At 42.3% G+C, this 13,799-nt stretch overlaps 2 protein-coding genes and 1 long non-coding RNA gene across 4 annotated transcripts in view; 1 reads left to right on the top strand and 2 right to left on the bottom strand.

Moving 5' to 3' along the window:
• Window positions 1-243: 243 nt before the first annotated feature.
• On the top strand, window positions 244-1,927 carry LOC306819802. The gene is made up of 3 exons (XR_013778611.1): window positions 244-408; window positions 855-993; window positions 1,863-1,927. It is a non-coding gene; the product is annotated as an uncharacterized lncRNA (long non-coding RNA).
• A 120-nt stretch (window positions 1,928-2,047) lies between these two features.
• On the bottom strand, window positions 2,048-6,266 carry sumo2a (small ubiquitin like modifier 2a). Its single transcript, XM_079337361.1, has 4 exons — window positions 6,156-6,266; window positions 4,480-4,611; window positions 4,091-4,162; window positions 2,048-2,526 (listed from the first exon to the last, which is right to left on the bottom strand). The coding sequence occupies exons 1-4, from the start codon at window positions 6,174-6,176 to the stop codon at window positions 2,461-2,463; spliced, it is 291 nt and encodes a 96-aa protein (XP_079193487.1). The 5' UTR covers window positions 6,177-6,266; the 3' UTR covers window positions 2,048-2,460.
• A 511-nt stretch (window positions 6,267-6,777) lies between these two features.
• gga3a (golgi associated, gamma adaptin ear containing, ARF binding protein 3a) overlaps window positions 6,778-13,799 on the bottom strand; it is a 12,497-nt gene continuing 5,475 nt past the window's right edge. For both annotated transcript variants that reach the window (XM_079337374.1, XM_079337375.1), the window contains 7 exons: window positions 12,216-12,407; window positions 12,061-12,128; window positions 11,614-11,978; window positions 10,866-11,146; window positions 10,037-10,206; window positions 9,238-9,348; window positions 6,778-8,490 (listed from right to left, as the gene is read on the bottom strand). In XM_079337374.1, coding sequence (XP_079193500.1) covers window positions 8,380-8,490; window positions 9,238-9,348; window positions 10,037-10,206; window positions 10,866-11,146; window positions 11,614-11,978; window positions 12,061-12,128; window positions 12,216-12,407 — 1,298 coding nt within the window. In that variant the 3' untranslated portion in view covers window positions 6,778-8,379. The remainder of the gene's footprint in view (window positions 8,491-9,237; window positions 9,349-10,036; window positions 10,207-10,865; window positions 11,147-11,613; window positions 11,979-12,060; window positions 12,129-12,215; window positions 12,408-13,799) is intronic.

Here is a 13,799-nt window from a genome sequence, read left to right as displayed (position 1 = left end):
ATGAGGCGTCACTTCCGGTGGGCATTTCAAAACAAAATATGCCCGCTCCATTAATAGGGTGTAAGCGACTTTATCATCATCTTACACTTTGAATAAAGTGTAAGATAATAGTTTAACATGTATTCGTGATTTTAAGTTTAAAAAAATCGGACGGTTTGACTTACTAAAAAAACATTTTAAAAAAATTGACAAACTCGAAATGTAAGCTGAAAAAACAAACGTAGTATATCCGGTCTTTTTCTGTAGTTTTTTTTTAAATTAAAGGTGCTCTTTACAATATCCATGAGGTTCACAGGGTTCACAAAGATGCTGATGCAGTTAGAAGTAGGGTGGTTTACTTTATACTAGTAAAAAAAATAAATATCGATAGCTGTTTCGTTACCATGGCAACGAAAAATAAAGTCCAAGGTACATACATTTATTACAGAAATGTTTTGTGTTGTCCCTGTAAAATAGAAATAATAATAAAAACCTTTTTTTGGTTTTTATCACAAAAAAATGCCAAAGGAAAACTCCTGTTCGATGTCAAGGTTGCACAAATATGCTGGCTACATTTGAGACTGTCTTCACGTCAATAATATGACTAAAATAGTTTTTATTTTTTTGAAGCTTGGGTACTTTAAGATGCTGTCAATCATGACGATAATAGAGACTGTAACGTTTAAAAGACGAGGTATGGAATCAGCATTTCTCCTGACCCTGGAGCATGAATCAAACCAGTGATTACTGATAAACCTTCGGACAGCATACAATATGAGTCCAGATAAAACAATGTTGATTTGCATCGTCTTAAAAAAAACATGATATCCTCAAGTAAAGTGTTGTTTTTGGTCTTTTTATGCCTATTCTTTTAGAGATAGGACAGTGGATTGGAAATCAGGGAGAGAGAGCAGGAAGTGAGCCACAGGTCAGATTCTGACCAATGGCCGCCCCACGTTGAGGAATCCATATATGGGACACTCACACAAAGCGCTAAGCTTCAGGCGCTCCAAGGTATTTACCCTCAAGCTTACATTTCAGCAACAAGTAAACATCTGTCTGTAATTTCATCTAGGCACATAAATAAAGCCTGTGCTTATTTTTGCCAGGTCGCAAGGCCAAGAAGAGCTTTCCTCATGTAAACATGAGTACATGTAAACAAAAGTTCTGTTGAGGCAGGATGAGGCTAAATGAGTGCTGAACATACTGTTGATTTAACCGGATGATCTGGTGTCTTACTGTCTGTTAATAATGGCCAATAAATCTAGACAATAGGACGCTGCAGTGTTACATAACAGTTTAACTTCCTGGGTTGAGAAAAGGTCACTTCCCTGACTCTGACTCAGTCAGTAGTTTCCTGATTAAAGACGGATTGAATTAAAACGGACGCTGTCAGGAGATTCAGGAGACACACAACAGTCACATCTTCTTCTAAAGATGAAAATAAATTGAACTGTTTTAGAGCAGCTTGAAATCCAGTTCAGATGTGAGTAAAACTACTTAATGTAGGAGTCGATTGATGTTTGTCAAGATGAGGTAGAAACCTTTTGTCTCACCCAGAAGAGAAAAGCTCCATGTTGAATTATGAAGATATTAAGCCAAATCAGAGTAAATAAAAGGATGGCATGATGTACAATGTTTTGACTTGGACTTTCTTTGACACCTTTGAATGGATTTATCACAATTTTACGATGAATCTTCACGTCCCGATTTAACTGAACTGTAGTAATGTCCCTAATATATTCTCGAGTGAGGGCTAAGAGGTAGAGGAAGAGCAGGCAGGCGTGTGATTGGTTCACCAGATTGGTACCTCGCTGCAGACTTTGGTTGAAGTTTCTACAGGCTTAGACACAGATGACAGATTTTCTTTGTTCCTTTTTCAGAGAACCTGAGTTCTTAATTTCTGTCAGGACCTAAAGACAATTTCAACCAGAATCTGGAGGAAATGACCCACCTCGCCTTCAATGTTCTTAATTCCCTCAGGGTCCATAAAGTGCATCTATCAATGTTTTACCAGACTTGATCATATCCACTGATTTACACTCCTCAAAAACACGGGACATGGGTTAAAAAAAACTCAATTTATTCCAATATTACATTTTCATAACAACAGATGTGGGTTTAAAATGCAGGCTTACTAGACAACAATACAGTCCAGCCTAAATCAAAACCTTGTTGACAGGAGTATAAAAACAAATACGAGGACCAGGGAGTTTTCTCCAAAGCTTCCAGAAAAAAAAGAAAAAGAAAAAGCTTTTCATTTCTTCTGCACATTGGAGTCACGGCACAGCTCAGACATGTTAACGTATAAACGACATTGAATCTATCTACACCGACTGTGCCGCTTCGTTTAAAGCTTTCTGTCAAAGTAATCCGCTGGATGGTATTGACACTGGTCATGAGCATTTGAGGAGTGGGCTGGACAGATGATCGGGGGGGGGAGGAGGAGGAGGAGGGGGGGGAACCTGTAAGAAAGAGTCTTTAAAGAGAAGAGCCTCCGGTCTGCTGTTGGAACACATCAATCGTATCTTCATCCTCCATTTCTAGCTGCAAGATCAAAGAGAGCAAACGTTAGTTCAGTCAGACTGTGTTCTAATAATTTAATCCCATTATTTAATATAAATTAGATTAAAAAAGGGCTGAGGCTGACCTCAGTGCGTTAGGTCGTTTTACAAAGAAGGATAATAAAGTTGACATAAATGTAAGGAGAACAAATAAAAGCTCTTAAAGTGGTTAAAGGAAGAAGTGAACCCTTCGACTCTGCACGTAAAAAGGAAGGTAATCCTTTTTATGTCAAACTCGTGGATTTGACGAGTCAGCAGTCTGGACTTTGATCCGTTTATACCACCTCACTGTTCTTTTAAAAACCGTCTGTGTGCTTTACTGTGACAAAACAACAACAACAACAACATCACAGAGACGTCGCAAACACGGCACGAGCAGAGAGCGAGTTAAAGAGCTTCACAGCTCGATCGTGTTTCTGCACCGACGCTCCTACTGACATCACTTTCTACAGAAGACAAATTTAAAATTATTATTGTTATTATTATTGTTATTGCACAAGTCCTGACTTAGTTGACCTTTCTTTTTTTAGTTACAGCTCTCGTCTGGTTTCTAACGCTCATATGGTTCTTGTTTTATGTCGTATTTTCTTCAAGTCGGACTTCACGGTGTGTTTGACTTGGGTCTGAGTTGACTCTTCATGTTGACCGTGTGTGTGTGTGTGTGTGTGTGTTGATGTCTTCTCGTGCGCTCCTGCTGATAAAAACACATTTCCCCTCGCTGTCAAAGTCATTCCCTGATAACACCTGAATGAACAACACCTGCCTACATGTAGAGGAGCAGTTTAAAAGAAAGAGTGTCACTGAGGACAAAGAAGACTTCAGTCATCATGAAACGTATCCAATCCTACTCTGATATTCTTGTGTTACCAGTTACTCAGCTTCACCGTGAGAGCGGCTGCGAGTTTCCTGCACTGGCAGAGTATATGAAGTTGTTTTGGTGAACAGGAAGCGATTCAATCATTTCACTCGGTGTGGATTAAAAGATTAAACGGGCCGACACCGGCCTGCGACAGACGGGCAGAAATCATTGGAGTCGCTGTTACTGTTCAGACGGATCAAAACGTTGAGGATGAAGTTTTATAGCTAAAAACCTGAGGTGAAGAGTGAGAGCGAGCTGCGCGTCGTGCAGAGAGTTACAGCCCGCAGCAGCGCTGTGTGGCGGTGAGGGAACGTTTAGGTTTCCTTGTGTCAGATGTTTCTGTTCCTTAAAGTAAATGCTGATTGAATCCATTAAACCCTTTCTGCTGACTTAACTTCAGTTTGATTGGCTAATGAAGTAGGTGATATTCTTCCTGTTCAAAATTGGCCTTTAAACGCTGATGTGCTGTTTTTGGGAGCTGCTCTTTCCCAGATAAAGAAAACTTGCGGGACATTCAATGTGCTGACTTTTCTTTTTTCTTCTCTAAATTGGCTCGACCCGACATGGCGAGCGGAGTTGTAGTCGTAGAAAATATCTAGAACGATGTATGACAGACAAATGTCCACCGAAACTTCAACCCATCGGCATCATGCTGTCGACAGATGAAAAGCGATAGAACACGTCTTACCTGTGAAGGTGTGTCCGTTTCATTGATGGGCTGACCGTCAAAACGAAACCGTATTTGCCTCATTGCCAGGCCCTGTGTGACACATGGAGAGAACATCCAGATTCATCCACATGACACGGCGTCCTGGTGACCTCAGCATGACGGCGCCCGACGAGGAAAAAAGGTCGTCTTCAGGCCAAACTTTTATTACATCTTATTTCCCGTTAGCTCCCTGTTGACTCATCTGTCTGTATTGTTTTATCATAAAATATTTAACTACGTGAAACTACTTGAGTAAACAAGTCGTAGGGATCTCATGTCAAGCTTTCTGTGCTCTCCCCCCCTGAGCTGATTCCCTCCGCCTGCATGAACATAAACTTGTGATTTTAAGAGCAGTGTGACGTCCTCACCTGCCGTTCACAGTAAGCTTTCATCAGTTTGCTGAGCGGAGTGTGCCTCTTGATCTTGAATTGCACGACCGAGCCGTCCTGCCCTGCCACCTTCAGGTTGATGTGCTCGTTGTTCTCCGTCTTCACTCCCTCCTGCAAGAAGGACAAATGTGCAGAAAAAGGGGTAAGATGCTTGCAAAGAGAGAGAGAGAGAGAGAGAGCTGACAATGTGACGCGAGAAGCTTGAAAGGAGGATGGGTAATGTGTGCATTAAGGATGTAAAGATTAAAATCAATTCAAAGGTATCCAGATTCACATCGATGCTCTGAAAAATGAATCTCGATAACGTGGCGTGCGTCAGCAGCTGCAGAGCAAATATCGTGAATCGTGTTTGTACCTGCCTGAGGACATGAGGCGGGCAGAGTCAGTGGCACCTTTTAAATCACTGGCTGGGTTTTTTTTTAAATTTGATCTCTCCTTTTAAGATTCATATCAATCTCTCCTCTTCCCTCATTAATTCAATTAATCAATTTCTCCCCTCCTGTATTTAGTTCACTGCTCTTTGCGTTTGATAAATCCTTCTACTTTTTAATGTTTAACTCTGCAGCCCTCTGTCGTCTCATTCATTTCACCAGCTCTCCCTTATCTCTGTTTTTCATCCTTTCATTGTACGTACAGCCTGTGCTGTATCTCACTTTTGTTTTTGAACTCTCTCCTGGTTGATTTTAAACTCATTGTATTTGACTGCCCGTTTTATTTCTTGTATTTCTGCTTTTATATTATTTTTATTTCATTTATTTCTACTCTCCCCGTGTGATCTCATCTGTTTCCTTTCTTTCTCTAGATGTTGATGTATTTGTTTATATCTGTAAAACACTTGGTAAACTGTTGTTTTTAAAGTTGCTATATAAATAAAATTATTATTTCTATTATGCTGAGTAAAGTGAATCATTGCATCCCTAGTGTGTACATGTTCTGTGAGGGCCATCCACAGTTTAAAGCGACCTACATATCATTCAATTGAGATACAAACGACACAAGACTGGAGTTTAAAGTACTAACATTAAATGTGTTTGTTTGTGTTCACAAGTTAAGAGGACATTGTTTCACTTCTGCACTAAGCTAGCCGAACTAGCTCTTAGCTTAGCGTTAGCATCTTTCAATGGCCTCGTAGCTACGATGCTCAGCAAATACGGCTTTAAATTAAAAGTAGCACACATTCAAACTGAATCTGTGCTACTGAAGCTGAAACTTTTAAGGACATCTTCTTAATGTAAACATGAATATGTTTTAGGAGCTTTAAGAACTTTAACTAGTACTGATTGTAGCACGGCTAACTTTTCTTAGCTTCGTGCTAACGTGTTGCCATCATTTAATGCTCTGTATACGCTTATTTGAAGCTCATATATAATAAGTACTGATAGCGGTGTTTCAGAGGAGTTTACTCAGCGTGTACACAAACCTACCAGGAGGATTTATTTTTTTCTATTCCGCCAGATTAGCTTATCATGCTAACCTCATCGCTAAGCTAACTAGCTTTGAAGCTAACGCTGCCGGTTTTCTCTGTGAGCGCGCGATCGTCCGCAAAATTGGTCGCACGTGGGACTCATGGGGTGTCATCTGTGCATTAAGAATCTGTAGTTTTGTACACACGGTGTAAAACGCCGGTTGTGAAAAAAAACACACCGTCTCCTCACCTTGGGTTTTTCGTCTGCCATGATTGCTGCTGTCTGTCTGCGCTTCCTCTAGTGCGCCTGCGCAGACAGGCGCGCCACTTTCTGCGTCGACGCGCAGTCGCGCTAAAATCTGAACCGGAAGTTACGTTTCTTTCTTTACGCAGGGAAGAAGCCCCACACGTGGTTTCTTTCTGCTCCCCTAACAGAACTGAATAGTTTAGACCAAGACTTCTGAGGACAAATCAGAACAATTAAACATGAGTACAAATTTGTTAAGTCGTTAATGGAAATAATAAATATGTTTGGGGACTTTTATCTGCTGCTTGTAAATTTGTCTCTGCGCTCGTAGACGTGTTTCGCATCTTCTACTTTTTTTTCAAATGTAAATTTGTTACAGATTTTGTAATTTTGGTTTGCACTTCCCAGCCTCTGTAATTTTTTCCAGAATAATACATTCATACAGAGACCCCCTTTACCTTTTAGGGACTTCAGGGTCGCTGTAGACTTGTAAAAATCAACCCACTTTTTGTTTTTCATGAACAAACTTGTACTCATGTTTAATTGTTTGTAATCGCTCTCCGATTTGTCTTTAGATGTCGATAAAAAAAATGAGACAAAAAAAAAACCAGGAGCGAGTTCTAACCCAAATAGATACATCTCCATCTTTATTGTTCAAACCATGCAAAGAAACATGATTTAAAAAATATGCAATAAATAATAATGCACAAGTTCATAGAACAATCTCAGACAAATAAATACTTTATTTCAGAAATATATAGAGAATCTCCCCTTTACAGCGCTAATAAACCCAGAAAGACAAAAGAAAGAGTCAGCTTTGGATGGACATGTGGTCGTGACTTCTTCTGTGAATTTACAGACATGTTTTTACTGTGTATACTTTCTCTCCAGGCTTACACATGATGTATTTTCCGTATGATGTTGTGCTATGAATCTCTGAAATGAGCGAACGTGTGACCCACTGAAAACAGATTTATTTGGAGTATATATCGTCGAGCTGGCTCATGACATTTAATGAACCTTTGCCTGACGATATGCTTCTCAGTCTGCTGGGGTTAATCGTCAGTGTATGTAAGCATATATTCTTCATCAATAGAGCGTTTTCTCTTGCTCTTCACAGCTCTTGGATGCCTGAAAAGTAAAGGCGATCATACAGGTACAGAGCTGCTCTTTTATCTGGTAGGAATCACATGTACTGTACAAATAAAAATGCTCCCCACAGCCTTGACATGTCAAGACATGTCGGAGCTCAGCGCTTCGTTTATTATGTAACAGATCGGTTTTTAAAACTTTAAAACAAACACTATTGATCAGAGCTCGTCTTCCTGCAAAATACGTGAACGCGTCCCTCCGTCATGAGGAGCCGTCAATAGCAACAACCTTATCCGTCAAATCTGACAACTTTCTCCCCCCAAAATACTAAATAAATAACACACTTCTGATAATAAATACGCGCCGTAAATACTGAAAAAAAACAGCGGCTGGAGTTGAATAACAACCTCGAGGTCAAGTAAAAGTCGTCAGTAGTAAGTGTCCAACATACCGGAGGAACAAAGAGAGAGTAGATGAGACAAAGTCACGTTAGTTTACACCCCTTTGTTCACATCACCTTTACATTGTGCAGGTTTATTAAAGGAGATCTATTATGTCCTTCAATAAATAATCCATACATATAAAGACAGTAGCTGAAATGAACCGTTTCAGGCAGAGGCTGAAATGAGGGAATTTACTGACACCATTATAAAATAAATAAGGAGGTTTGTGTGTCCCAGTATGACATCACTCATGGTGAACGTGAGAATAATAGATCTCCTTTAAGTCAAGTTTTCTCTGATCAGTTTGGACCTAATTAAAGGGACAGAAGTAAATGTTAATAATTAATATAAGAAACACATATTAGAAAAACTGATAACAATAACTTAACCAAGTTAACGTAACCGATGATTTCTTCTGAAAACTCGTCATCCCCACTCAACCGCATAAAATGATTTGTTCCTGCTCGATTTATTCCCCTGCTGGATGTTCCTGCTCGATTTATACCCCTGCTGGATGTCCGCTGTAAGTCCTTCAGAGGGCCCCTCTCAGGCGGATAAAAAAAAAACTCCTTCAAGGTTCATTTAAGTTTACGTAACATTTTTCTAATTTTCCCTAAAAGCTTTCCAACACTTCCCCCTTTGTGTCGAGCTCAGAGATGCTCTGACAACATAAACGGATGAAGGAGTCGGAGCTATAGGTTCCCCCACGTGTCGGCAGGCGGGAACTCATTCACTTCTCCCACCTCCGTGTGCGGCTGCTCTCCCAGCGTGAAGGTCAGTTTGTATCTCATCCGAACTTTTTCCTGAAAAACACAAACACACGCTCAGCTGGGCTCGCTTTCACACAAACCAGGTTTCCTGTTTCATCAGTGTCAGTGATCATCAACACCGTAAAGCTTGAAATATTCAAAAACAACAAATCTCCGTTCCAAAAAAATTGAATTTATATTTATTCTTTTTTGCAACATAGTTTAGTTTTTTTTGTATAACTTTTTATGAGGATTTTTTATTAAAATACATTTTGGTTATTATATTAAATTTGATCTAAACATTTGAACACGATTTAACTGTAAAAAAAAAAAAAAAAAAAAAAAAAAGAATTAATTATTAAGTAATGTTTCATTGTCTTAATACAGAAGATAATCATTATAAAAAATGAGTAAAAATATAAATATTATTCTTACCTTACCTTCTTAAAAATTAGCTTAAATAAATGATTAAAAGTATGTGGATGAGTTCATGACATCGGCCATTTTGAAAAGGTCAAAAAAACATCCTTACACTGCCTGCAGTATTGTGATAATCCAGTAGGGAGCAGAATACATGTATCAGATCATATTCAGCAGGTTTTTTAAGGAACGTTTTGATCATGTTGATAAAATAGAGCTCTCAGAAAATCAAATATCAAATATGATACAAATGGCTTTATAAAGGGTTAAATCCTCAAAGCTCACTGGTTGGTTAGAAAACACATTTCTACACTGTGACCTCAAACCGAGGTAGTGTTATACGACCTAATGAATGAACACAAAGTCCAGGCTGAGCTCTACCTTCAGAGGATTGGCGAGCAGTATGACCTGAGTGACGGCAGCCGGAGGCAGGATGGGATTAAAGGGAACCAGCTCTGTTCCTGAGGGCGGCTGCAGCTTCACTTTCATGGTCTGCAGAATCAGAAGAAGAACAGACATCCAAGCAGAACACCTCCTTAAAAATGATCGAGCTCTAACATAAACCAGAATAAACACACAGATGTAACTTCTTGTGCAGCAACAGAGAGCCTCGTTCACCAGTAAGTTTAGTCGTAGCTCTGCTGGGAGGTGAGAACGAGACCTCAAATACATGTTTTTTATTTTTTTTGTAACTGGTTGATCAGCCAAGTTTAGGTTGTGACGAGTTTTAGCTTTTAGTCTCGTTTTCTTTGTTTTTATTATTATTATTATTTTTTTTTTTTAAACCTAAAACTAATGTAAGACCTGTCAACTTATCTTTGTATGTTTCAAAACTCAATAAAAAAAAGTTGGTAAAAAAAAAAATATATATATATAGAATTGAGGTGTGGGTGGTGGTGGTTTGGGGGGGGGGGGGGTGTCCTAGGTGGCGCCCCCAGCAGGGGAGTCTAGAGATGCCTTACATTTGAAAAATGGCAGTATTAAGGAAAACATGACAAAAATGTCGTCGGCTTATCAGCGATCAAAAGAGTGTTCGAGGGCTCTCGACTCGAGTGAAAAAACAAAACAAATAAATAACTTTGTTTATAGTCTGAAACTTCTTCAGAGCTTTGTAAGTGGAGCAACAAGCTCAGCAGGTGAAGGCGGCGCCGTGTGGGCAGACGGTCACAGCAGGCCTTACCTTGGGCACTGCAGCCTGCAGAACAATGTTCCTGACAGGCAGAGGGGCCGTGTTCAGCATGGACGCCACCATCACCAGAACATCGGGTCTCTCCGGCGGAGTGTTTGAGGTGAAATGCAGGAGGACCCGCACGCCGTTTCTGTCGTACGCCGTCACGGGACACACTTGACCTTAAGTGGAACACACAGGGATCAGGTGGGTCAGCCGGTGTTTACACGGGCTCTTCATAATTACCACAGTCACATTATCGAATTAGAACCAAGAGCAGATGACGGGGGGAAATCTCAACCTCTGCCTTGCAGTGTTCCACTGTCACCACTAGGGGGCAGTGATGATTAAGAGACAGATCAAACAGCCACAGAGCAGCGTCAGATCAGAAAACAGACTTCATGAGAGATCGTCAGTGTTTGTCTCGCTCCCTGCTCTGCTGATTTAAGGGCGTTCACTCTACTTTAAGTAATCGACCAACCAGCTTCTGCTTCCACCTCGCTCAACCAATCATCCTGCTGTGGACACAACCTCTACTCTCTCTCTCTTCCTGCGCTCAAGTCTGTCATCCTCTGCCCCGCTCACCTCCAGTCCAGCTCGGCAGAGTTCAGATCCAGATTCAGTTTCAATTTTTAAAGTGAAATGTTGGAGATGTTTTGTGAGCCTGCTGTCTGAACATTTATAAATCACCTCGCCTCAGAGCGTCCTTGGGTCCTTTGAAAGGCGCCATACAAATCATTATTATTAATAATATGAGAAAAAAAAATATTCTGCATATCCTGTGTCAGTCAATGTGATCAGGGCTAAAAGCTATCCATTCAAACCAGTTCATCTGACTCACTCGGCTGGATGGCGTCGAGCGGGACACAGACGTTGGCCAGCGAGGCGTCTCGCTCCCTGCTCGGACTGGGCCGGCTCAGAGGGAGGACGGGGGACAGGGAGCGTAACAGAGGGCTGTCGTCCGTCTGGTCGGAGGAAGGCCGGAGAGCGGGCGCGTCCTGCATCCCTCCGAGGAGCGGCGAAGCCGACGTGACGGAGGACGACGCACGCAGGTCGGAATGAGGGGCGTGCCGATCCGTTCTCTCGACCAGCAAGCTGCCGAGGTTCAAGGCGTCGGGCGTGCTGCGGAGGTGACCACAGAAGAAGAAGCACACGCTCAGTGATCTCAAACAAACAATGAGGAACATGAAGCAGAAGATCGACTCTGCTGCGTACTGTTTGTCTCTGTACCTTGATGTCGTCTCTTCGTCTCGTGTGTAATTTTGCATTTCAGTGTCATTGAGTTGAATGAAAAGCGCTGATAAATAAGATGGATTATTATCATCATAACTGTTATATTAAAATCTGTGTCTTCTGCTTCCCCCCCCCCCCCCCCCCGAGTGAAAACTTGAGTGTTTAATCACACACAGAAATCAGAGTAAGGACAAACGTAAAAGGTTAACGAGAGAGCAACATCAAGGAGCTTCTTTTGTTTTGTGTTGTTGTTGTTGATAAAGAAGTCTGACTCACACCGCTTGAGTTTTTTAAAAAAACGCGAGGTCTGCAGTCCTAGCTTTAGATCCGCTGTCAGAGAAGTTGTTATGACTCACTTTTTGGGACTGCCCAGATCCAGTAAGGAAAGGTCTTGCAGGTTGTGGCTGAGAGAATTTGACCCTCCGGCTGAATCAGCGAGCTGGTGTGAAGCGGGCAAGAAGATTCCGGAGGCCTGAGGAGGAGGAGGAGGAGGCGCGGTGATGGAGATTGAAGTGAGGGGCTGCGGGAAAATATCCGACGCAGTTGAGAAAGACGCTGAAGAAACCGGCGGCGTGGAGAAGATGTCGACGGGGCGGCTCTGGTCAGAGGACGCGGCTGAGCCGGCCGCTGCTGGAAGAGCGTCTGGAAAAAAGGAAGACGTGGAGAAGGCTGGAACCAAAGAGGATGTGGTGTCAAAAAGTTCCAAATCTTGTCCTAAATCCTGGAGAGAGAAAAAACAAACACTGTTTTAACACTCAGATCTCCAAACACACAGTTTGAATTATTGGAGTTAGAACAAATACCTGCAAGGACGCTAGATTGTTGTTTATATTGGTTGTTTTACTTGGAGCCGGAGCGGCTTCGTTCAGACCTGCAAGAGGAACAGAGGACGTGTCTAACAGGAGATGATCAGATCAGTAAAGTCATGTCTGGTGTCGTTTGAAGAATTTGACGTCACCTAAAGAGAGCAGCTCCTCGTCCAAGAGAGAGAGAGCTGCAGACGGTGCGCTGCAGGCGTGAGGGTCACACAGCAGGTCAGCGGGGAGAGAGAGGGTGGAGATCGGGGGCTGCAGCTCGGGTGGAGAGTCGCTCTGGTTGTCCAAACCCACCAAGTCGATCAGAATCTCAGACTGGTTTGTGCGGCCGCCGCCTGCAGGAAGTTAGATGTAAAGGAACAATATAAGATACCGACTGAATGACTTCCCTCTGTGATCATGAAGGAAATCTGCAGCAGCCAGTATGTCCTTCTTCTAACTGTAGATTCTGCTCCTGAATGCTCTGGATCTGATTGGACCAGAGAAGGTAGGCGGGGCTTTGAAGGCCGTTTTGGACGCCCCTGGGTTTGCCAGATATGAGAGCAGTTATCAGGTGAACAGGTGTTGCAGCGATGGAAGCGGGCAGTGGAACTGCTTCAGATAGAAGTGATTGTACCCGAGCTAAAAAGCCTCTGCATGTTTCTAATAAGCTCCAGCAGCAGAAAGCTGCTCAAACTAGGATCAATGTTGGAGATGCTTTTGAAACATGGAGAGAGGTTAGAACGCAGAAAGCTTTACAGACCCATGCAGAGCTGGCTAAACACTGAAGCTACAGTGTCCACCACATGCAGAGCTGGCTAAACACTGAAGCTACAGTGTCCACCACGTGCAGAGCTGGCTAAACACTGAAGCTACAGTGTCCACCACATGCAGAGCTGGCTAAACACTGAAGCTACAGTGTCCACCCCATGCAGAGCTGGCTAAACACTGAAGCTACAGTGTCCACCACGTGCAGAGCTGGCTAAACACTGAAGCTACAGTGTCCACCACGTGCAGAGCTGGCTAAACACTGAAGCTACAGTGTCCACCACGTGCAGAGCTGGCTAAACACTGAAGCTACAGTGTCCCCCACATGCAGAGCTGGCTAAACACTGAAGCTACAGTGTCCACCACATGCAGAGCTGGCTAAACACTGAAGCTACAGTGTCCACCACATGCAGAGCTGGCTAAACATTGAAGCTACAGTGTCCACCACATGGTGACCTGTGTGAGCATCCACTCTAGAGAGGAGGGGGCGGAGCCAGCCCTCTGTGATGATTAGAGTTTATACTGCAGTACACATTTTAAGCACTAGGGGGCAGAGCTACATACTGCTCCTTTAAAGTTCAGCAGGAGTTTTTGTGTAAAGAAAAGTTTGGAGCAGTCACGTGTGTGTGTGTGTGTGTGTGTGTGTGTGTGTGTGTGTGTGTGTGTGTGTGTGTGTGTGTGTGTGTGTCTGTGTGTGTGTGTGTATGTGTGTATAGAGTCTTAAGAGTGTAAGTTCATTTCCAGAAACAACGCCCTCATTCCCAGCTGCTCAACACAATCATAGATTCAGATTCAGACGACTTAATTTATCCCAGAAGGGAAATTCAGTTTCACAGCTTGCCGAGTCATTGAGCGACGATGCTTAAAATCCTCATTAATAAAAGTATAATTTAAGAGCAGTGGGGAAAAGATTTATTTTGCACTTGTCTTATAAGATGTGTTAGTTTGATCCCGTTCCTGAGACTCTCTCCACACAAACT

This window comes from Symphodus melops (assembly GCF_947650265.1).
Source record: "Symphodus melops genome assembly, chromosome: 2".
NCBI lineage: Eukaryota > Metazoa > Chordata > Actinopteri > Labriformes > Labridae > Symphodus > Symphodus melops.
Note: the sequence above shows the minus strand (reverse complement) of the source record. Positions and strands in the feature narration are given on the sequence as shown.